Genomic DNA, 23,708 nt, shown 5'->3' on the forward strand with positions numbered 1-23,708 from the left:
ACTGCAGAAGCCCACGTATGAATGGGTTAAAAACTCTTCCTTTGTAAGACATCGTCCCTTATTTTGTTTCATTTCCCCTAATTTATTAGAGTTTTATCACAAAACCAGGAAAATTCACATAACCCTGTCTCTCCCAAGGAAATCTGTTTTCTTCGCCCGGCCTGATGTACACCTGCATTGCAAGGATTAATGCTCCGGCCCTTTGCTGGCACCTTTTTCTTTGTTATTTGAAGCTCTTTTTCACTTCACCCCTCTGTGGAGATTGTTTTTGCCCGCGTCCTCTGCCACCAACTTTCTGTGGTACAGAGAGCTACTTCCGATTCCTGTACCAGTTTCTTCTGGTTCATGAGGTTTTTCAGAGGCGGAGGGACATTCAGAAAGTAAAACCAGGATGACGTTTGTAGCCAATTGAAATCACCATTTGAACTTGGAGCTGCTTTGCCATAAACCTCCCAGAGTAGAAGAGGTTCCTCCTCTTCTTGTTCAGTACAGTTCTCTCTGCAAGACAATTATGTATCTAGAATCAAAATTACACTTGTTCTCTCCTCCTCATCTCTTCAATTATTTCTTCAAGGAGAAGGGCCCTACAAAAATGATAAATTAGACAAGATGAAGATTATCGAGATGTTCATGAGCAGTGGCAAAACAGAAATTAAGCCAAAAAAAGTCTGTCAGAGAGAGCTTGGAAGGGGCAGCAAAGTCTATATGAAGAGAATGTTTTGATACTCTCTTAATTTGATAAAAGGAAGAATTCCCTATTCCTCCTTTTGAAAAAAAGTGTATATAATAAACATAGAAAACCATGCACAAATCTTAAGTATACAGCTTAACAAATTATTATAAAATAAAAACTTATGCCTGCTTTTGTAACCACAAACAAAGTGAAGATGTAAACACTACCAACAGAACAAACCTGCCAATCATTATTCCCTCCGTCCCCATCACTACTCTCCTCCCCCAGCATCACGACTGCCTTTTAACACCCTATGTTCTGCCTGTTTTTGAACTTTGTATAAATGCCTTCTTTCCCTCAATAATATGTCCTTGAGATTCATCTATGTTGTATGCAGCTTGCAAGAATGTGTCATATCCATTTAGAAATGCCACACTGTTTTATCTTTTTCACACCTGATGAACATTTGGGATTTTTTTCCTCCTGATTTTTTGTCATTATCATTAATTCTGCTATGAAAACCCATGTGTGTATCTTCTGGTGCACATTTGTACATATTCCTGTTGGGTATATGCCTAGGAGGAAGTAACTGGGTCATAGAATATGTGTATGTCCAGATTTAGTAGATAACATGAAACATATTTCCGAAATGTTTGTACCAATTTCCACTCTCACTGTCAGTGTATGGGATTTACCATTGCGTGACACTCTTGTCAACACTTGGTATTGAGGTCCTTTTTTTTTTTTTTTTTGATGTTTTAATAGTTTATAAAGTGAAATTTTGGGTTTTATATTTTTGTTTGTCCATCACCATATATATGTCTCCCTTCATCCCTTCTGCCCACCCCCTACCCCCATTGCCCCTGCTAAACCGCAATACAGTTTTCTCTGTCCATGTGTTGGTTTATATTCCTCATATGAGTGAGATCATCCAGTGTTTGTGTTTCTCTTTCTGGCTTACTTCAGTTAACATAAAACCCTCCAGGCCCATCCATGTTGTTGCAAATGGGACTATTTTGTCTTTTTTTATGGCTGAGTAGTATTCCATTGTACATATATATACCACATCTTCTTGATCCAATTATCAGTGGAGGGACACTTAGGTTGATTCTGCTTCTTGGCTATAGTGAATAATGCTGCAATGAACATAGGGGTGCATAAGCCTCTTTGGATTGTTGATTTCAGTTTCCTTGGATAGATTCCCTGTAGTGTGATAGCTGGATCATAGGGCATCTCTATTTTTAATTCTTTGAGGATCTCCATACTGTTGTCCATAGAGGCTGCACTAGTTTGCATTCCCACCAGCTGTGTATGAGGGTTCCTGTTTTTCCACATCCTCTCCAATGTTTGTTGTTTTTTGTCTTGGTGATCATAGCCATTCTAACAGGCGTGAGGTGATATCTTAGTGTTGTTTTGATTTGCATTTCCCTGATGATTAGTGATGTTGAACATCTTTTCATGTGCCTATTGGCCATCTGTATATCTTCTTTGGAGAAGTGTCTGTTCATTTCCTCTGCCCATTTTTTGATCGGGTTGTTTGTTTTTTTTTGTTCAGTTGTGTGTGTTCTTTACATATTATGGAGATCAACCCCTTGTCAGATATATGTTTTGCAAATATTCTCTCCCACCTGGTGGGTTGTCTGTTCGTCTTGATTCTGGTTTCGTTTGTCTTATAGAAGCTCTTTAATCTGATAAAGTCCCACTTGCTTATTTTTTCTTTAGTTTCCCTAGTCTGGGTAGGCATGTCATCCGAAAAGATTCCTTTATGACCAATGTTAAATAGTGTGTTGCCTATATTTTCTTCTATGAGTTTTATAGTTTCAGGTCTCACCTTCAGGTCTTTGATGAATTTTGAGTTAATTTTTGTGAATAGTGATAGCAGATGGTCCACTTTCATTCTTTTGTGTATGGCTGTTCAGTTTTCACAACACCATTTATTGAAGAGACTTTCCTTTCTCCATTGTACGTTTTTAGCTCCTTTGTCAAAAATTAGCTGTCCATATATGTGTGGTTTTATTTCTGGGCTTTCAATTCTGTTCCATCGATCTGTGTGTCTGTTTTTGTACCAATACCATGCTGTGTTGATTACTATTGCTTTGTAGTATGTTTTGAAGTCAGGGGTTGTGATGCCTCCAGCTTTGTTCTTTTTTCTTAGGATTGCTTTAGCTATTTGGGGTCTTTTGTTGCCCCATATGAATTTTAGTATTCCTTTTTCTATTTCCGTGAAGAACGTCATTGGGATTGCATTGAATCTGTAGATTGCTTTAGGTAATATAGACCTTTTACCTATGTTTATTTTTCCAATCCATGTGCATGGGATGTCTTTCTGTTTCTTTATGTCATCATCAATTTCTTTCAATAATGTCTTGTAGTTTTCATTGTGTAGGTCTTTCACCTCCTTGGTAAGATTTCTTCCTAGATATTTTATTCTTTTTGATGCAATTGTAAATGGTATTATCTTTTTGAGCTCTCTTTCTGTTAGTTCGTTATTAGCATACAGGAATGTAACTGATTTTTGTAGATTGATTTTGTACCCTGCAACTTTGCTGTAGTTGTTGATTATTTCTAATAGTTTTCCAACAGATTCTTTAGGGTTTTCTATATATAATATCATGTCATCTGCAAATAGTGAGAGTTTCACTTCTGCATTGCCTATTTGGATTCCTTTTATTCCTTTTTCTTGCCTAATTGCTCTGGCCAAAACCTCCAGTACTATGTTGAATAGGAGTGGTGAGAGTGGGCAGCCCTGCCTCGTTCCTGTTTTCAGAGGAATGGCTTTCAGTCTTTCCCCGTTGAGTATGATGTTGGCTGTGGGTTTGTGATAAAAAGCCTTTATTATGTTGAAGTACTTTCCCTCTATACCCATTTTGTTGAGAGTTTTTATCATAAATGGATGTTGTATCTTGTCACATGCCTTCTCTGCGTCTATTGAGATGACCGTGTGGTTTTTATTCTTTGTTTTGTTGATGTAGTGTATCACGTTGATTGATTTGCGGATGTTGAACCATCTCTGCATCCCGGGTATAAATCCCACTTGATCATGGTGTATGACCCTTTTGATGTATTGCTGTATTTGGTTTGCCAATATTTTGTTGAGGATTTTTGCATCGACATTCATCAGCAATATTGGCCTGTAATTTTCCTTCTTTGTATTGTCTTTGTCTGGCTTTGGTATCAGGGTGATGTTGGCCTCATAGAATGATTTAGGAAGTGTTCCACCTCCCTCTATTTTTTGGAATAGTTTGAGAAGGATGGGTGTTAAATCTTCTTTGAATGTTTGGTAAAATTCACTGGAGAAGCCATCTGGTCCTGGACTTTTATTTTTTGGGAGGTTTTTGATTACTGTTTCAATCTCTTTACTTGTGATTGGTCTATTCAGATTCTCCATTTCTTCTTGGTTCAGTTTTGGGAGGTTGTATGAGTCTAAGAATTTATCCATTTCTTCTAGATTTTCCAATTTTTTGGCATATAATTTCTCATAGTATTCTCTTATAATCCTTTGTATTTCCGTGGTATCTGTTGTAATTTCTCTTATTTCATTTCTAATTTTATTTACTTGAGCCTCTTCTCTTTTTTTCTCGGTAAGTCTGCCTAAGGGTTTGTCAATTTTGTTTATCTTCTCAAAGAACGAAGTTTTTGTTTCATTAATCCTTTCTACTGTTTTTTGGTCTCAATTTCATTTATTTCTGCTCTGATTTTTATTATTTCTCTCCTTCTGCTGACTTTGGGCTTTGTTTGTTCCTCTTTTTCTAGTTCTGTTAGGTGTAATTTAAGGTTGCTTATTTGGGCTTTTTCTTGTTTGTTAAGGTGGGCTTGTATCACTATGAGTTTCCCTCTCAGGACCACTTTTGCTGCATCCCATATGGTTTGGTATGGCATATTTTCATTTTCATTTGTTTCCAGATAGTTTTTGATTTCTCCCTTAATTTCATCAATGATCCATTGGGTGTTTAGTAGCATGTTGTTTAATATCCACATTTTTGTCACTTTCCTAGTTTTTTTTTTTTATCATGGTTGATTTCCAGTTTCATAGCATTATGATCTGAAAAGATGCTTGTTATGAATTCAATTTTCTTAAATTTATTGAGGCTTGCTTTGTTTCCCAACATATGGTCTATCCTTGAGAATGTTCCATGCGTGCTTGAGAAGGATGTGTAGTCAGCTGTTTTTGGATGGAGTGCTCTGTATATGTCTACTAGGTCCATCTCGTCCAGTTTTTCATTTAAGTCCACTATTTCTTTATTGACTTTTTGTCTGGATGATCTATCCATTGATGTAAGTGGGGTATTAAGATCCCCTACTATTATTGTGTTGTTGTTAATGTCTCCTTTTAGGTTTGTTAATAGTTGCTTTATGTACATTGGTGCTCCTATGTTGGGTGCATATATATTTATAAGTGATATGTCTTCTTGGTGGAGTGTCCCTTTTATCATTATATGTTTCCTTTCTTTGTCTCTCTTAACCTGTTTTATCTTGAAGTCTACTTTGTCTGATATGAGTGTGGCAACACCTGCTTTCTTTTGTTTGCCATTAGCTTGGAGTATTGTCTTCCATCCTTTCACTCTGAGCCTGTGCTTGTCTTTAGAACTGAGATTTGTTTCCTGGAGGCAGCATATTGTCTGGTCTTGCTTTTTAATCCATCCTGCCACTCTGTATCTTTTGATTGGAGAGTTCAATCCATTTACATTTAGGGTAATTATTGATATATGTGGGCTTAATATTGCTGTTTTGTCACTTATTTTCCAATTCTTTTGCATTTCCTTTGTTTCTTGTCCCATTTGTTTTGGACTGCAATTCAGTTTGGTTGTTCTGTCTTATGACTCTTCTAGTTTTCTCTTTGTTTATCACATGTGATTTTGTTTTGATTATTTGTTTGGTGCTCAGCTTGAGGTTTGTATAAAAAATCTTGTGTATGAGATAGTCCATTATCTGATGGCCTCTTATTTCCTTATACTAAGTCAATTCAATCACTTTCCTCTTCCCCTTCTAAGTTGTTCTTGTTATACCTTATTCTATCTTGTGTTGTGGGTGTGTGTTTACAATGATGAGTTTGTATTTATTTTTGGTGAATTCCTTCCTTTGATCTTTGATTTTGGTATTTAAGTGGTTGCTAACCTATGCCGGTAAAGATTTACTATTTTTCTGATTTTGTCTACCTATTTTTCTCCTGGCTCCAAGCTTTGTATTCCCTTTCTTTTCTTTTATTCAGGCCTGAGGGCCTTCTTGAGTATTTCTTGTAGTGGGGGTCTCATGGTCATGAACTCCCTTAGCTTTTGTTTATCTGGGAAAGTTACTATTTCTCCATCATATTTGAAGAATATTTTTGCTGGATAGAATATTCTTGGCTGAAAGTTTTTGTCTTTCAGTATTTTGAATATATCATTCCAGTCTCTCCTAGCCTGTAAAGTTTCTGTTGAGAATTCTGCTGAGAGCCTGATGGGAGTTCCTTTGTACATTATTTTTTGTTCTTATCTAGCTGCCCTTAATATTGTTTCTTTGTCATTGACTTTGGCCAGCCTTACCACTAGATGTAGTGGAGTGGGCCTTTGCCTGTTGACATATTTAGGTGATCTGTTGGCTTCGCTTACTGGTATTTCCTGCTCCTTCCCCAGATTTGGGAAGTTCTCAGCTATTATTTCCTTGAATAGACTCTCTGTTCTCTTTCCCTCTCTTTTCCCTCAAGAATACATATAATTATTATGTTACATTTCCTAATAGAGTCAGATATTTCTCGGAGACTTTCTTCATTTCTTTTTAGTCTTAGTTCTCTCTCCTCTTCCATCTGGAGCATATCTGTATTCCTATCCTCTATAATGCTAATTTTTTCCTCCATATTGTCAGCTCTGTTCTTTAAAGATTCCAGATTCTCCTTTATCTCCTCCATTGTGTTCTTCATCTCCATCAGTACTGATTGGTTTTTCTTTGTGATTTCAATCTCTTTTGTGAAGAAACTCCTAATCTCATTGAATTGTTTGTCTGTGTTGTCTCGTATTTCGTTGAGTTTTTTTATGATAGCTATTTTGAAATCTCTGTCATTTAGGTTACGGATTTCTGTGTCTTCAGGGTTGGTTTCTGGGTGCTTGTCATTTTCCTTCCAGTCTGGTGATTTCATGTACCTTTACATTGTGGTTCCTGTATTGGCTTTGTTTTTCCTGGAAATATCTGGTTGCAATTTCCACCTGCCGCCACTGTGTAATCTGAGCCCCCTGCACTCTGCCCTGGCTGGTTGCTTCTATCCGCCAGCTGCTTGGTCTGGTCTGATCGGCTGAGCTGCTGTGTCCGGCTTGCAGAGGGTGGGGCTCTCTCTTTTGCCTGCTGGGTCCCTGGCGTGGGGGGCTTCTTGCTTGCCCCTCGTTATCCACTCTCCTGGGGTGCTTAGATGTTGATGGTACCCTTGTAGCAGTTCTGAGTCCTCCGTGTGGGAGTTTCCCACTGGCTGAGAGAGCCTGAAGAGCTATGGTTTCCCCGCAGAGGGCCGCCCCTCCTCCCTCTTTGGGAGCCACGTGGACCAGGATCGCTGATCTGATGGGGAGAGAGAGGAGTTCTCCTTACCTCTCTTCACTTCCTTTGGGGGCCCAGCATGTTCCACTCTCAGATGTGCGGCACTCTGGATCTTTCTGATCTTGCTTTTCACTGTCTAGGAGTCTGTTGTTGGTCTGTGACTGTTCCTTTTGTTGTATCTTATCGGGGGAAGAGTTTACGGGAAAGCTCACTCCACCATGATGCTGACGTCACTCCAGCACTCCTGGTCTTTTTAATTGTAGCCATTCTAGTGGTGTGTAGTGATATTTCATTCTAGTTTTAACTTGTATTCAGTTATTATTAATAAGGTTCAGCACATTTTCATATGTTTATTGGCCATTTGGATATTTTCCTTGTGTGGGGCCTGTTCAAATCTCTTGCTGACTGCCTCAGATATTTTTTTCATTATCTATAGATGATGTAATTGTGTATATGCAAAATACAAAAAAGCTATAGATAAATTGTTAGATTTTAAAAATAGAGCCAGCTCTGTGGCTTGGTGGTTAAGCAGGTGCGCTCCGCTACTGGCGGCCCGGATTCGGATCCCGGGCGCTCACCGACGCACCACTTCTCCGGCCATGCTGAGTGTCTGTCCCACATACAGCAACTAGAAGGATATGCAACTATGACATACAGCTGTCTGCTGGGGCTTTGGGGGACCAAAAAAAAGGAGGATGATTGGCAATAGATGTTAGCTTAGAACCGGTCTTCCTCAGCAAAAAGAGGAGGATTAGCATGGATGTTGGCTCAGGGCTGATCTTCCTCACAAAAAAAAAAATAAATAAAAAAATAAATAAATAGATTTGTCAAGGTCACTGAACAGAAGGTCTATATTAGAAATCAATTGCCTCTTTTTATACTAGTAACAAAAAATTGGAAAATGACATTTAAAAAATGATACCATTGACAATAACATAAAAAGTCTACTACTGAGAAATTGTCACAGCCAAGAAGAGCCTAAGAAAACATGACAGTTAAATGTACTGTGGCCTTCTTAATGTGATCCCAGAACAGTAAAAGAACACCAGGTAAAGACTAAGGAAACAGGAATAAAGTATGGACTTTATTTTTTTTTAAAGTAGCCTTGACAGGTCAAGGTCAACTTCATCTTTTCCTTGGCCTCTAAGTACAAGCCTATAATTAAATTTTTGATTCAAATAAGGTCGCCAGAAACCAGTGATAAATATTACATACTTTTTTCCCTTAAATCGAGACTGATTATTTTCACCTTGATCACCAATGAGGATCAAGCAGCTTCTCCCACTTGTTCTTTTTGTCAGTGAGCAAGGGACATTTAAGCATGTGGTGGGCTGGCCGCATCATTAACAAGGGCGATCAGACTCTGCAATACGAGGCTGCCTAGGCCAGCCTTCCCCTGAGACACACACATTCATGTATCGAATAAATATTTAGCAAAAATTTATTAATCACTTCATAAAGAAAAATGGTGAATATTGTCATTTTATTGGGCTGTTTTAAAAATCTTTTAATAAAGTTTTACTGTTGCTGTGACTGTATGTCTCCCACATCCTTTCTGAGGTTTATTCAAAACATATTTTATACATTATTACTGTTATTACGATTATGAATGAAATGATTTTTTCATTACATTTTCTAATTTTGAAGGGGGTAACTTTCATTCCACACACATATATATGAAAGTTACTAATTTTGATTTTGTATCTGGGGAACTTTGTAAACACTATGTCTAAAAGTTTTTGTTGATTTTTCAGATTTTTAGGTAAACAAATACGTGGAATGCAAGTAAAAAAATTAAAGGACTAAAAATACCAAGTGTAATGACAATATGGAGCAAGAAGGACTCTCATCCACTCCTGTTGGGTGTGTAAATTTGTCCAACCACCATGGAAAACATTAAGGCTTTATGTAGCAAAGCTGAAAACATGCATAGCCTATGACTCAGTAACTACATTCTTAGGAATTACCCTGGAAAAAAATCATATAGCTATGCCTCAGGATATATGTACAAGAATATTCATTGCAGCACTAGTTATATTATTCCCAAACTAGAAACATCCCAATATCCCTTAAAAGTTGTATGGATAAATATATTGTAGTCCATGCGTATAATAGGATCATAAATAAGAACAAAAATGAAGAACTACAACTATATGCACAAACAGGGGTAAATCTCACAAACATAATGGGGAATAAAACAAATTGAGCTCAAATGAATACGTATTCCATTTATATAAAGTTTAAAAATAGTAAAAAATAGACTGTATGATTTAGGGTAAAATTATAAAGGAAAGTGAGGAAGTGATTAGCATAAAATTCAGGATAGCAGTTATCTCTGGTGGGGAGGGATGGAGTTGTGTCCAAGAAGGGGCACATTGGATGGTAATGGTGATGAGGCTTCCAGAATGTTGCAAAATTTGGTTTTTTATTGGTTGATGGTTACATGACTATTTGCCTTAGTTATTCATTAAAATTTGTACTTATCTTTTGTGCATTTTTGTGTATGATTGTTATATTTCACAATAAAAGAAGGTTACTAAATAAGAATCAAAGCTGTACATGTATACTTACTCTTATCTAAATCTTTTAGCTGATAACCCTCAACAGTATCAACCACAAGAGTATAATGTTTTCCCATACTTCTTGGTTTTCTAAATTATAATTAAAATAAGGTGAATTGGAAAATAGAAGATGAACAGAAATTCAAACTCACTGTGGGCAGTAAGTATCCTTTCAACCTTGTGTAATGATGATATATATGAGTGGTTCTCAAAGTATGGTCTGAGGGTCCCTGGGCTTTGGAAACACTTTCAGAGGACTTCAAGGTCCTCCATGTTCTAACTACATGTCTGTGTGAGACGGGCTTTCCTTCAAAAACTTGAAACAAAACAACATATCACAACAGACTGAATGCAGAGCAGATATGACAACCCAGTTGTCTTCTGTTAAGCCAGACATTCAAGAGATTTGTAAAACTTTAAAACATTTTCATTTGGGCTGGCCCTGTGACCTAGCGGTTTTAAGCGCGCGCACTCTGCTGCTGGCGGCCCAGGTTCGGGTCCCGGGCGCGCACGGACGCACTGCTTCTCCGGCCATGCTGGGGCCACGTCCCACATACAGCAACTGGAGGGATGTGCAGCTATGACATACAACTATCTGCTGGGGCTTTGGGGGAAAAATAAATAAATAAAATTAAAAAAAAATAAAAAACAAACAAACATTTTCATTAAATTTTTTTTGTTTTGGAAAATGTAGTTATTTTTCATAAAAATAGGTTTTTGGGGGCTGGCCCAGTGGCATAGGGGTTAGGTTTGTGCGCTCCACTTCGGTGGCCCGGGGCTTGCGGGCTTGGATCCTGGGCGCGGACCTACACACCACTCATCTAGTCACGCTGTGGCGGCATCCCATATACAAGGTGGAGGAAGCTGGGCACCGATGTTAGCTCAGGGCCAATCTTCCTCAGCAAAAAAGACGAGGATTGGCAATAGATGTTAGCTCAGAGCTAATCTTCCTCACATACACACAAACATAGGTTTTGTGTTAAGATATTTTTTTTTATTTTTATTACTTTTAGAAAAATAAATATTTAAAACATTCTCAGCTTTAATTTCCAACGTGTAAATATCAATAAATATAACTTCCATAAAGACAATCTCTTTGGGGTCTTAATAATTTTTAAGAATAGCCTTCGGTCCTGAGACTAAAGCATTTGAAAACTGCTGATGTTGCAAATATTTGCAAGTACCTATCTGGGTGGCTAATTGAGGACGAGTATTATGGGTTTATAATAACATTAATCTCTTTCTTTATTGGTTGTTCTATTCAAATCACAGAATAACAAATGTGATATTTTTCCCAAACTTTGGTAGTGACTGTGGAGTGAGATTATACTGGAGTAAAGCCCACTGGACAAGGATGAGGATGGGAGGTAATGAAGACACAGGAAAGGAGAAGGAACTTGGTTCAAAAACAATACTCTCCACAATAATAAAATGAGTGGTAATCTCATCAAAATCCTTATTTCACTGGAGAAGTTTTGCTTGGCAACCTAGAGAATTCCTATGAAACTTTGGAACCCAATGGAAAAGGCTGTATTCAGTGGGAGGGAATAGTCTGTCTTCCCCAATCCTCCACCTGCTGTCTCACCCTCATCCTCACTCAGCCCCCGAGGCTGATTCTGCCCAGGCTGGGGTTTTCCAACAACCACAGGCCAGCAGTTGGTGATGCAGCGAATCTACCTTCAGGCCTCCGACCTGGTGTGAAGAGGCAGAATACGAGACTGAGGCCTATGTGCCCTTGGTTTCAGACTCTTCTCTCTTCTTTTTCCCTTTTCCACATCCTGGATGTCTTGTCACAGGCCTTTGACGAGACTCATTCCTCAGTTTCCTCCTGGTCACCTCAGGATCCAGCTGGGAGGAGGCCATTGTGCTGAGCGTCCTGCCTCACTCTTGCTAACTGCATCCCTCCTCCAATATGGACACACAACCAGAGGGTCCTACACTCTGCGCCCCCTGCCACACTTGGAATGCTCCCATCAACATGTTGGTGGCTCAGGGACACACAGGGTCTGCCCACCCAATGTCTCCCCCCATGTGCTGCCAGGCCTCCCCGTGCTGCTGGAGACTCCAGATAGGCCGTCTCAGACACAGATGCCAGGCCCCACCAAGCCTGGATTTACTTTCCCTTCAGATCCCAGGCTGTTCTCTGAGCTGCACTTATTTAATTCTCACAACCACTCTTAGGGTGGATTGAGCCAGGCCAAGGGTTGAGAAGAGAATTAAACCGGCAACACGTGTACAGCAGCTGCTGAATAAGTATCAGCTCCCGCCCCTCTGCTAACACGTGGGCGTGTCTTATAGTCTGAGTTCCCTGTGAGTTTCCTTCCTCTGAAGCAGTTTCTGGATCATCTCCAAAGTGAAACAACCAAAAGCAAAACCTCCTACATAGTTAAAACGTACAACTACATTTTGTTTTACTGCATCATCAGGGATTGCGTAATGAGCCGGGGGATGCGGAAATAACAGTGAGCTCGAGGCAGCAAGTGAAAAGGAAACTAAATGCGAGTTGTCAGATTGGATCTGAAGGCTGGGATTCCCCTCTGGCCTGGTGGCTTGGCTGAGGCAACCACATCGAATCTTCGAGTCTTCACACAGCAGAGGATTCCTCTGGCTGGCTGCCAAGATGCCTGTGTTACTCTGGTGGAAACTTTTATCTCCTGAACGTGAGGCGGAAACAGGAAACCGGTGTGGGAAGGTGTGTCCTTGTAGACAGCTGGGGTGTGTGCCGAGTAGAAATGGCTCTGTCTAGAACTCCAGGATACTTGCTGTGACTCACTTGGCCCCGTCACCCCAGGGAATGGCTATTTCTCCTCTCCCTTGTGCCGTGGTTGAGCTGGCACAGAAGAGACTCCTGGACAGCTCTCTTGGAACCCCTCATCTTCCTGCCCACAGACCTAGAACATCAGGGAATAATCTTCTAACCAGATTCAAATAGAAGAGCTGACATGGAAGGAGCACTTACTCAGAGCCAGGTACCACTCTCAGCATATTATATAAATTGAAGCAATTAATCCTTGCCACAGTTTTATGCAGTGATACTAAGATTATCTTAATTTTACAGATAAGGAAACTGGACACGGTGAGGTCTCTTTCCCTTTCCCGTGTTAAGAAATTTAACAACTGTATTCTGGGCTCCAAGTTTTAGCAGGAACATTCAAGGCCTGGTGTAACTTTCCCATCTCTCATTGCTAGACCCGCTGTAAGGAGGGAAACTGGCTCTTGTTCCTAGCTCTTATTTCTTATTCATTTCTTATTTTTAGAAAATGTCCAATTTTGCTAACTTTTTTATTTATCTCTTACTTCCAAATGGCCTGCAGATCTCTGCACCTGCTCCCATTGTCCAATTCTTTAATGTCTTTCCATATCCCTCTATCAGTTCTAAAGTACCAATGATTGATGATGTCTCTCCATTTTACCATCCACCCCCCACCCCCATGCCTATGGCTCTTTGCACATACAGCACTTTCATTAGAACATTTTCCATTCTGTTCTGTAATTGATGGTTAATTTTTTCTGTCTCTTCCAGAAGATTAGACTTTTTGAGTCTGAACTTTGTATCCTCAGTCATTATCACAGTGTCTAGCCCATGGTCAGAACTTAAGTATTGTTTATTGAATAAATACTATGCTAGGAATATGTGCTTGGATGAGCTTCTGACTGTCAAATTGCAAGGGGTTGTCTCAGCACTATTTGCTGCGAGTTCGTTTCATAAATTCTCTTGACAAGAATTCAAGCACCTGCCACATCCATGAGCACATTGCTAGCAATGTGAACAAAGGAAGAAAAAAAAAATTCAAAATCGAATACAGTTTTGATAAGTTTTATAATACAAGTTTTGATAAAACTTAAATATTGTTTTAGACAAGTTTAGCCCTGATGCACGACAGTCTGCTTGCTCCTTCTGAGTCTCTTTTCTGCATAGTGTTGCATCCAAAAGAAATAGCAATCCATCATCAAAAGTCTTTAAAGAGCAGTATAGGTCTTCACTGACATGTCTTGAAGAGACGGCAAAGTGGGAAATTATATCATAGAACTATTCAGTAAAACATATTTAGCTCCTATTTTAACAGGGCATGGAAAGAGATGGAAAGCTATTCAACTCATTTTACCAGGCTCTTATAAACCTGGATAACAAAATCAGAAGAGAAAATCGTGGGACGTTTTTATTTATAAACATGAAGATAAAAATACCACGTTAACTCCAACCCAAAAGTGAATTAAAAATAGACAACTAAGGGCTGGACTGGTGGCATAGTGGTTAAGTTCACACACTCCGCCTCCACTGCCTGGGGTTCGCAGTTTCGGATCCTGAGCTAGACCTACGCTTGGCTTATCAAGCCATGCTGTGTCAGATGTCCCACATATAAAGTAGAGGAAGATGGGCACAGATGTTAGCCCAGGGCCAATCTTCCTCAGCGAAAAGAGGAGGATTGGCAACAGATGTTAGCTCAGGGTTAATCTTCCTCACCAAAACAAAAAATAAATAACTAGGGGCCAGCCTGGTGGCGTAGCAGTTAAGTTCACGTGCTCTGCTTTGGTGGCCCGGGGTTCACAGGTTCACAACCCGGGTGTGGACTGACACATCGCTTGTCAAGCTATGCTGTGGCAGAGTTCCATATAAAATAGAGGAAGATGGGCACAGATGTTAGCCTAGGGCCAATCTTCCTCTGCAAAAAGAGGAGGATTGGCAATGGATGTTCCCTCAAGGCTATTCTTCCTCACAAAAACAAAAATAAAAATAAATGACTGGAATTTATCCAGGATATTAATGATAATTCAAGACGAGAAAATCTGTTCATGTAATTTACTACGTAATAAGGAGAAAAAACAAAAACTAATCTCTATATGTTCCCCAAAACTCTGGCTTAATTAAAAAGCCATGTCTTAGCCTACTGAGGCTTCAAGAAAGAGCTTAAATCTGATCAATGTCATTATAGCTATTAGGAGTGTGTTCTAACAGACAACTCAGTTAATGGAGGCTAAAAGAATGAAGGCAGGTGCGTATCCCAGTTTGGAAGTCTGTAGGGTGATGTTGCAGGGTTAGATCAGCAGGTCAAAGCTGCGACTGTGCTGGACTTGCATCTCTGTGACTCTCTTGGTGTCTTACTGACGGGCACAGGACAGCTCCACCAGCCCCAAGCATGACATCCCTACAAGGGCATCCCCAGCAGGAAGAGAGGTATAAGAGCTAACATTCTTCCTAGAAGTTCCCAGCAGACTTCCCCCAAATCTCATTGTCTAGAATTGTGTCACGTGACCATATCTAGCTCGCATTTGTCTCTCCCTCTTTACTTTTGATTATAGACTTAGACCTAAAGCAGCAAGGAGAACCTGTAAGAATACGACACAGGGATTATGCTGTTTTTCAAATGGCTAGATAATTGCCCCAACACCCACTTTTCCCACTGGTTTGAAACGCCACTTTTATTCTATGCAAAGGTCCACTGAATTAAATTGTGTTACCCTGTGTTACCCTTGACCTCTATTCTGCTTTTTTGATTGATTTGTCTATTCTTATCATAATACCACTTGGTTTCAATTTCTATAACCTTAGAGGATCATTTGATATTTGAAAAGTCAAGTTCATCTGGTTTTCTCTTCCTTTCTCAGATTTTCTTGTAAATTATTTCATCTTGACACATTTTACAGTCAGCTTGTAGGTGTCATCTAAAAATCTTGTTGAGTATGGATTAGGAATGCATTGAATTTACACAGTGACACACAATGCAGCAATTAAAACGAATGCAGTAGATTTTTACGTACTAATAGAGAAAAGTCTCTAAGATCTGTTACTAGATAAAAAAACCAAATTACAGACTGATATATATGGAGTAATAATATTCATGTAACATACACTCAATATTTCTGTATGGATAGATTTACTAAATACATGGGAAGATGTCTAGAAGGATACACATTAGATTATCAGTAATGTGGGATTGAGGTGGATCCTCCAAGAGGTCAAGGGTGGGCTTTTTACTTGAATGAATTGTTTGAAAATTTAACAATGATAATATATTCATGTGTACTTTGTAAATATAAATAAACTTAAGAAATTCTCTTTAGTTCTTTCAAGTCACACTTATCATGGCAGCTGCGTGTCCCCACATCGCACTTATCTGTCTCTGCAAATGCCGGCCTGCCTTGCTTTTCTTGCCTCCCTCTGGACAGTTGATGGAGACATTTTTCTTCTATGAGTAGCTTCAGTTGTACATCTTCATCCTTAACCCCGATGAACCCAACACTGATGGCCAAGTGACACAGGCAGGTCATCCCCATTATGGGGGTAAGGGAGGGGCGGAGAATATTTATAGTTGAATGATTTTCACCCTGTTATGTAGATCTTAAAAATGAAATATTTAACAGTATAATACAATGCCTAATGAGTTCTATATAAAAGAAGCTACAATAAGGTAAAGCAAGGAGAGAGTGATGAGAGCTACCAATCTGAGAAGTTTTCACGAGGCCCTTGGTCAGATATTGTTCTTGTATTTATCTGAGATGGAACAACTTCCTTAGTACCTGTCTTCATTTTTCCCACTACTGAAGAGGACTCAGTCTACCACTAACTCATTACTGACATTACCCTCTTCATCATCACCAAGGACCGATTGACGAATTTAATAGACTTCTCTCAGTTTTAATAAGAATAATTATAATCAATTTTAGGGGCCAAGTATTGTTCTGTATTGCATACCTTATCTGATTTAATCAAATCAATGCTCCTGCAAGGAGGGTATTATTATTCCCATTTTATAGAGAAGGAAACAGGCTGCTCAAAGAGGTTAAGTATATTTCCCAAGGTCATACAGTTGATCAGCGGGAAGCCAGAATTTAAACATTGGTTCAGACTCTGTACAAATTTCATGCCCTGACCCACAATGATGTGACTCTTGGGTTCTATGCAAGACTTGAAAAAAGTTTTTTTTTAATTTTAATTGTGACAAAATGTACATGCATAAAATTTCCCATCTTAGCCATTTTTTAGGTGTATAATTCAATAGTGTTTAGTATATTCACATTGTTGTACAACCAATCTCCAAAACTGTTTTCGTCTTGCAAAACTGAAACTCTATACCCATTAAACAACAACTCCTCATTCTCCTCTCCCCCAAGCCCATGGCAACCACCATTCCACTTTCTGTATCTGTGAATTTGACTACTCTAGGTACCTCATATAAGTGAAATCAAACAGTATTTGTCTTTTTGTAACTGGCTTATTTCATTTAGCATAATGTCCTCAAGGTTTTCCATGCTGTAGCATGTGTCAGATTTCCTTCCTTTTTAAAGCTAAATGATATTCCATTGTATGGATATACCTCATTTTATTTAGCCATTCATCAGTCAATGGATGCTTGACCCTGAGTTCACTTTTTTGGGTGTAACCCAGAAGTGGAATTACTGGATCATCTGGTAATTCTGTTTTTAATTTTTTGAGGAACCTGCATACTTTTTTCCATTGTGGCTGCAGCATTTTACATTTTCACCACCAGAGCACAAGTGTTCCAGTTTCTCCATGTCCTTGCCAAACCTTTCTTTTTTTTAATAGCAGCCACTGTAAGGAATGTGAGGTGATATCTCACTGTGGTTTTGATTTGCATTTCCCTAATGATGAGTGATGTTGAGTATCTTTTCATGTCCTTGTTAGCCATTTGTATACCTTCATTAGAGAAATGTCTGTTCAAGTCCTCTGCCGATTTTTTAATTAGTTTGTGTTTTTTTCTTCTTCTTCTTCTTATCTATGAAAGACTTTTAACCCCCTTTCGTGACCTCAAAATCTTGTCCTTTGGCTTTTGAGACATTGTAGGTTCCCAGTCAGCTTCTCTGTATTTTTTTTTTTTTTTCCGTGAGGAAGCTTGGCCATGAGCTAACATCTGTTGTCAATCTTCCTCTTTTAGCTGAGGAAGATTGGCCCTGAGCTGACATCTGTGCCCATCTTCCTCTATTTTGTATACAGGATACCTCCACAGCATGGCTTGATGAATGGTGCCTAGGTCCATGCCCAGGATCCAAACCTGCGAACCCCGGGCCGCCAAAGCGGAGCACGTGAACTTAACCAGTACAACACGGGGCAGGCCCCTGGATTCTCTGTGTTTTTGACCACTTCTTTCTCCCCAGCTCCTGAAATGTAGAGGCATTAACCAAAGATCGAGAGGCATCTGAATTTCTTCGTATAATTACTACAACAAACTCAGAAGTGAATAATAATTTATTGAGTAACTACTATGTGCACAGTTAATAACAACAACAGCAGTAACAAATATCTCACATCTGAGTGATTCCTTTGTGCCAGGCATTTTGTATCCATTACTCATTACCTCATAAGGCTGTGAGGTTAAGTATTATTGTTAACCCCATAATACAGCTGTGAAAATTGAGCCACAGAAAGTTCAGGCAACTTGCCCAAGGACCTGCAGTCGACCATGGAAGAGGCTGAGAAGGGTTCCTGTTTGCAAGAAACCTATGTCCAAAGGAGAAGACAAGACTAGCATGCTAGAGAAAATTAGAAATGATGGGGTATTCATAAAAACACTAATTACTATGTGAACACAACTACTATATATACAGATTTAATTTTTCACTTCTATTAACAATCTTCAAGACCTCCGTGCACTGTCCTGCAAACAGGATGAGACATTATGAAAGGGGAATTCATGATAATTAATCAAAAGGACCAATTACTTAGTAATCATTTAAATGTTCCTCTGCTTAAAGGTCTGGACTAGGTGACTTGGGTTAAAAGGATCTGGTATTTGCTTGCCCTTAAGGAACTTAAAATCTTTTGGGAAGACATGTACATGGGAAATCATTAGAGTAATAAAAGTTCATCTAGATCGAATAACCATTTTAAGGTGTACAGTTCCGTGGTATTTAGTACTTGCACAGAGTTGTGCAACCATCACCCCTATCTAGTTCCAGAACTTTTCTATTACCCCAAATGGAAACTTCATACACATTAAGCAGTTATCACTCTGCATTCCCTCATCGCCCTCAGCCCCTGGCAACCACAGTCTGCCTCCTGTCTCTATGAATTTACCTATTTTGGATGTTTCATGTAAATGGAATCATACAATTAGTGACCTTTTGTGTCTGGCTTCTATCACGTTGCATATTGTTTTCAAGGTCCATTCCCATTGCAGTGTGCCCCAGTACTTCATTCCTTTTTATGGCTGAATAATATTCCATTATATGGATATACCACCATTTGTTTATCCATTCGTCCATTAATGGGCATTAGGATTGTTTCCACTTTTAGGCTATTGTGAATAGTGCTGCTGAGAACATTTAAATACAAGTATTTGTTTGAATATTTGTTTTCAATTTTTTTGTGGTATATAACCTAGAAGTGAACATTTTCATACCACAAAAATTTATATACCACAAAAAATTACCATATGATCCATACCATTCTGGATCATATGGTAATTTTATGCTCAACTTTCTAAAGAACCACCAGACTGTTTTCCACAGAAGCTGAAACATTTACATTCTCACCAACAATGTAGGAGGGTTCCAATTTCTCTATATCCTCACCAGCACTTGGAGTTATTTTCCATTTATTTGGTTACAACCATCTTAGTGTGTGTGAAGTTGTATCTCCTTGTAGTTTTGATTTGCATTTCCCTAATGATTAATGATGTTGAGCATCTTTTCATGGCTTTGTTGGTCATTTCTGTATCTTCAGGGGCTCATCTCCTGATCTTCAGGGGCCCATCTTGAATGTCTATTCAAGTCTTTTGTGCATTTTTTAAGTAACTTGTTTGCCTTTTTATTGTTGAGTTATAAGAGTTCTTTATATATCTGCATACTAGGACTTTATTAGATATATGATTTGCAAGTATTTTCTCCCATTTTGTAGATTGCCTATTCTCTTTCTTGATAGTGTCCTTTGATGCACAAAAGCTTTTAAATTTGTTGAAGTCCAATTTATCTATTTTTTTTCTTTTGTTGCTTATGCTTATAGTGTATTATCTAAGAATCCATTGGCAAAACCAAGGACATGGAGATTTATCCCTATGTTTTCTTCTAAGAGTTTTGTAGACTTAGCTTTTACATTTCGACCTTTGCTCCATTTTGGATTTTTTTCTATATGGTGTGAGGTTGGGATCCAGCTTCATTCTTTTGCAATGTGAATATCCAATTGTTCCAGCACCATTTGTTGGAGAGCCCATTCTTTCCCCATTGAACGGTCTTGGTACCCTTGTCAAAAATCAATTGACCATAGATGTATAGGTTTATTTTAGGATTCTCAATTCTATTCCATTCGTCTATTTGTCTACCTTTATGCCAATATCACACTGTTTGGATAACTGTAGTTTGTAGTATGTTTTGAAATTAGGAATGTGAACCTTCCAACTTTGCTCTTATTTTTTAAGATTGTTTTGGCTATTGGAATCCCTTGCAATTCCGTATGAATTTTAGGATTTGCTTTTCCATTTCTGTAAAACAGGCCGTAGGGATTTAGTTAGGGATTGCACTGAATCTATAGATTACTTTGGGCAGTGCTGCCATCTAAACAATCTTAAATCTTCAAATTCATAAATATAGGATGTGCTTTCATTTATTTAGGTCTTTGTTATAGACTGAATTATGTCACCCCAAAATTTATATGTTGAGGTTCTAATCCCTAAAGTGACTGTATTTGGAGATAGGGCCTTTGAGGAAGTAATTAAGGTTAAATAGGATGGGGCCTGAATCTGATAGATCTGGTGTCCTTAGAAGAAGAGGAGAGACATCAGAGGTCTCTCTCTCTCTGTGTTCACAGCGGGGAACCTATGTGAAGACACAGCAAGAAGGTGGCTCTCTACCTGCCAGGAAGAAAAGCCTCACCAGAAACCACCTTAATCCCACCTTGCCCTTGAAGTTCTAGCTCACAGAACTGTGAGAAAATAATGTCTGTTGTTTAAACCTCCCGGTCTGTGATATCTCGTTATAGCTGCTTGAGCTGGCTAATACAGTATTCTTTAATTTATTTTAGCAATGTTTTCTAGTTTTCAGTTATAATCTTGTACCTCCTTAGTTAAACTTATTCCTAAGAATTTGATTCTTTTTGATGTTACTGTAAAAGGAATATTTTTTCTTAATTTCCTTTTTGGATTGTTCATTGCTAGTTTATAGAAATACAAACTAGTTTTTGCATGTTGATCTTGTATCTTGCAACTTTGCTGAATTCATTTATTAGCTCTAATAGTTTTTTGTGTGTGGATTCTTTAGAATTTTCTAAAATAAGATCATGTCATCTGTGAATAGAGAGTTTTATTTCTTCCTTGCCAATTTGGATGTCACGTGTCCTTCGCTTTTATAGGGTGGTCACCATCAGTCACCTGTGTTAGCAGTTACTGACCCCTGTCCTTGGATTCTTTGATATTTCCTTGCAGTCTGGTGATTGGTCGTTTGCTTCCTGGTATCTTCTCCCATATAATCAGGATTTGACGAAAAATTCTGCCATACACTAATGAGAATTCATTTTCAGATTGAATATTAGTGATTCTGAGTCTGAGAGGTGCTAGTGTGTCCATTCTCTTTATTTTTCAGAGATATACCACTTGCTAATCTCACTTTTCTTCTCCTTAGGCCAGCTGTCTAGAAGACTATAAACAACTTGAGTACAGGGTATAATCTTATTCAACTTTGTACTCTAGCACCTAGTGTCCCACCTAATGTATAGTACAATGTAGGAGTTCAAACAATATTTGTTAAGTGAATAAGAATAGTGATGATAAAAAAATATTACAACTAATTGGCATAGGGGATATTTGACAGTCAAATAAAATAATGTACATGGAACTATCTTGGAAAATAAAAGGGCATTTCAATGTGAATTATGATTAAAATAATTTTGACTATAGGGATACTTTCTTCAATTCTTGGTTGAAATATTTAGAATACAAGAATAAGAAATGAGAAATCAGGACTAGTCAAGTGTCGAAAACTTACTCACCCTCCCTTCCTCTGCCTTCTCCAGGACTCTCCAGTGTCCACATGTCTAGATTGACTTCTCTTGGTTTAGGTGGTTCCCTCACCCTGAAGCATCTCCAGTTGTTGGAGGCCCCGAGCGGGTAATGGTGTCCATGCCCTGGGCTTTTGTCCTCAGATCTCCCTTCCACCTCTCAGCTATGTCTTAGGGAATCATATTCAATCCCTCCTCAAGATGTCCACTGTGCTATGACTGTTGCTGGGCTCCACCTATTCCCTCTTCACTCAGGAACCTTGCTTAGGTTACTTAGTGGGATCAGGCTTAGGGTGAAGTTTCTATTCAAAAAGTGTGTGCAACCAAAATTGGTTTTTAAAAATAGCTTTTATTTCCCATAACTTAAAAATGAACAGCAGTTGTGGACAAAGTATAATACTAAACAAGTGTTCTATGAACAATAAATATTTAAATACAATGAATAGCATAAATAGTTCAAATAATTTAAATAAATAAAAGTTACAAAAATTTTTTCAGCTAAAGCAAATGGATTGTGCATTTCTCTGTTCTAAATAACTTCTTGTAACTTACAACACTTAATATAATTTCATAATAATCCCATACATTTGCTGTTACTTATTTTTCATCTGGCATAAAAATAGGGATGAAGATTGCACTTTGAGTCTTAGAAAACAGCCATTTAGTTGATCAGATGAAGTGTTTTCCGATTCAATGTCTTCTTTATTTCCCGAGTTTCCCTGTGAGCTTGTTCATGAAGAGGAAGCACCTTCTGATTTCCACCCTGACCACCTCCCAGGCGCAGGCGCTGTGCTCTTTCTCTTTCAGATACAGACTGATTCTGTGAAAGTACCTCTTCACAGCCAGCCTGGAGTTCTCACTTCCCAGGGGTGACTGTTGCACCTTCGTCTCCTTCCCCAAGCATGTCTCCAGGTCATCCAGCTGCTGATAAAGTCCAACGAGGAATTGGTCCAGGAGGGTCTCATCCCAAGCCGCAGGAGAGCCGCTGGTGCTGAAGAGGCGGAAGATCTGCTGGAGCGTCTCGTGCACGACAGCTGCGGCTTGCGTCTTCTCAAGCTGGTGCCCGTCCACAAGCATCTGCGGAAATCTGAAGTCAGCCCTGTCCTTCAGACACGACCGAATGGAGATTCTCTCCATTTGACTCAAAAGTGTGAAGGCTTCCTGATTGCCATGGCTCAGAGGCAGGTCACAGCCCAGAGGGCAGGCAGGGCTGGAGCACAGCATCACCAGGGCCAGCAGCACAGAGACTGGGAGGGCCATTGGGAAGCTGGAGGATTCTGCAAGAACACCTGAAGGGGAAGTCGCAGCAAGTTCTGAGGACTGTGGGCAACGAGTACCTTTTAAATAGTGAGTATAGAAACTTTCATTTTCTGGGTTTTTCCATTTTTTTTCCTTTCCTTTCCCTTTCTACTTTTTTTTTACGAAGTCAATTAAAAATATGCACATATTGACACGAGTGCCTAGACGGGGGAATCCAAGCTACCCGTGCCAAGGCAATATCTACACACTATTATAACATAGTTTCCACACCTCCTAGATTGTTCTTGGGAAGAAAAGCCTAGATTAAGTCAGAGAAGGAAGAAACATTCATACCTTAAATGGTGGCTTTTCCAGGTCAGCAGGAAATATAAAAGCACTTAGAAGATTTTTCGTATTTTTTGATTTTTCTGATTTTTTCCTTATTTACACTTTTCCTCCTTCTTTAAAAAATTTCAACTGTATATGTATCATAAAGGTATCCCCTGAGTTGGTCTTAAACTCACTGAAGACATTGTTTCGCAGATAAGATTTGTTAAAAATAAATTATGGTGCACTTATGGTCTGCCAGGCATTTTGCTAGGTGCTGGTTTGCGTGTGTGTGAATCACTCGGATCTCTACCAAGTACAACTGTCCCCAATAAAAACTCTGCTTCGGTCATTGTGCAGTAATGCAGATAATCTCATCTCTTTAGATATTCCATTGACAAGTGCTATCCTACCACTTGCTAAGGGATAATTGAACTGCAATGGTATTCAAAGCTTATGA

The 23,708-nt window shown here is 38.9% G+C and overlaps 1 protein-coding gene across 1 annotated transcript; it reads right to left on the reverse strand.

Annotated features, from left to right (window-relative positions):
- Positions 1-22,384: 22,384 nt before the first annotated feature.
- On the reverse strand, positions 22,385-22,942 carry LOC131420106 (interferon alpha-2-like). The gene has a single exon (XM_058565886.1). The coding sequence runs from the start codon at positions 22,940-22,942 to the stop codon at positions 22,385-22,387; it is 558 nt and encodes a 185-aa protein (XP_058421869.1).
- Positions 22,943-23,708: the final 766 nt, after the last annotated feature.

The sequence above is a fragment of the Diceros bicornis genome, chromosome 22 (assembly GCF_020826845.1).
Source record: "Diceros bicornis minor isolate mBicDic1 chromosome 22, mDicBic1.mat.cur, whole genome shotgun sequence".
NCBI lineage: Eukaryota > Metazoa > Chordata > Mammalia > Perissodactyla > Rhinocerotidae > Diceros > Diceros bicornis.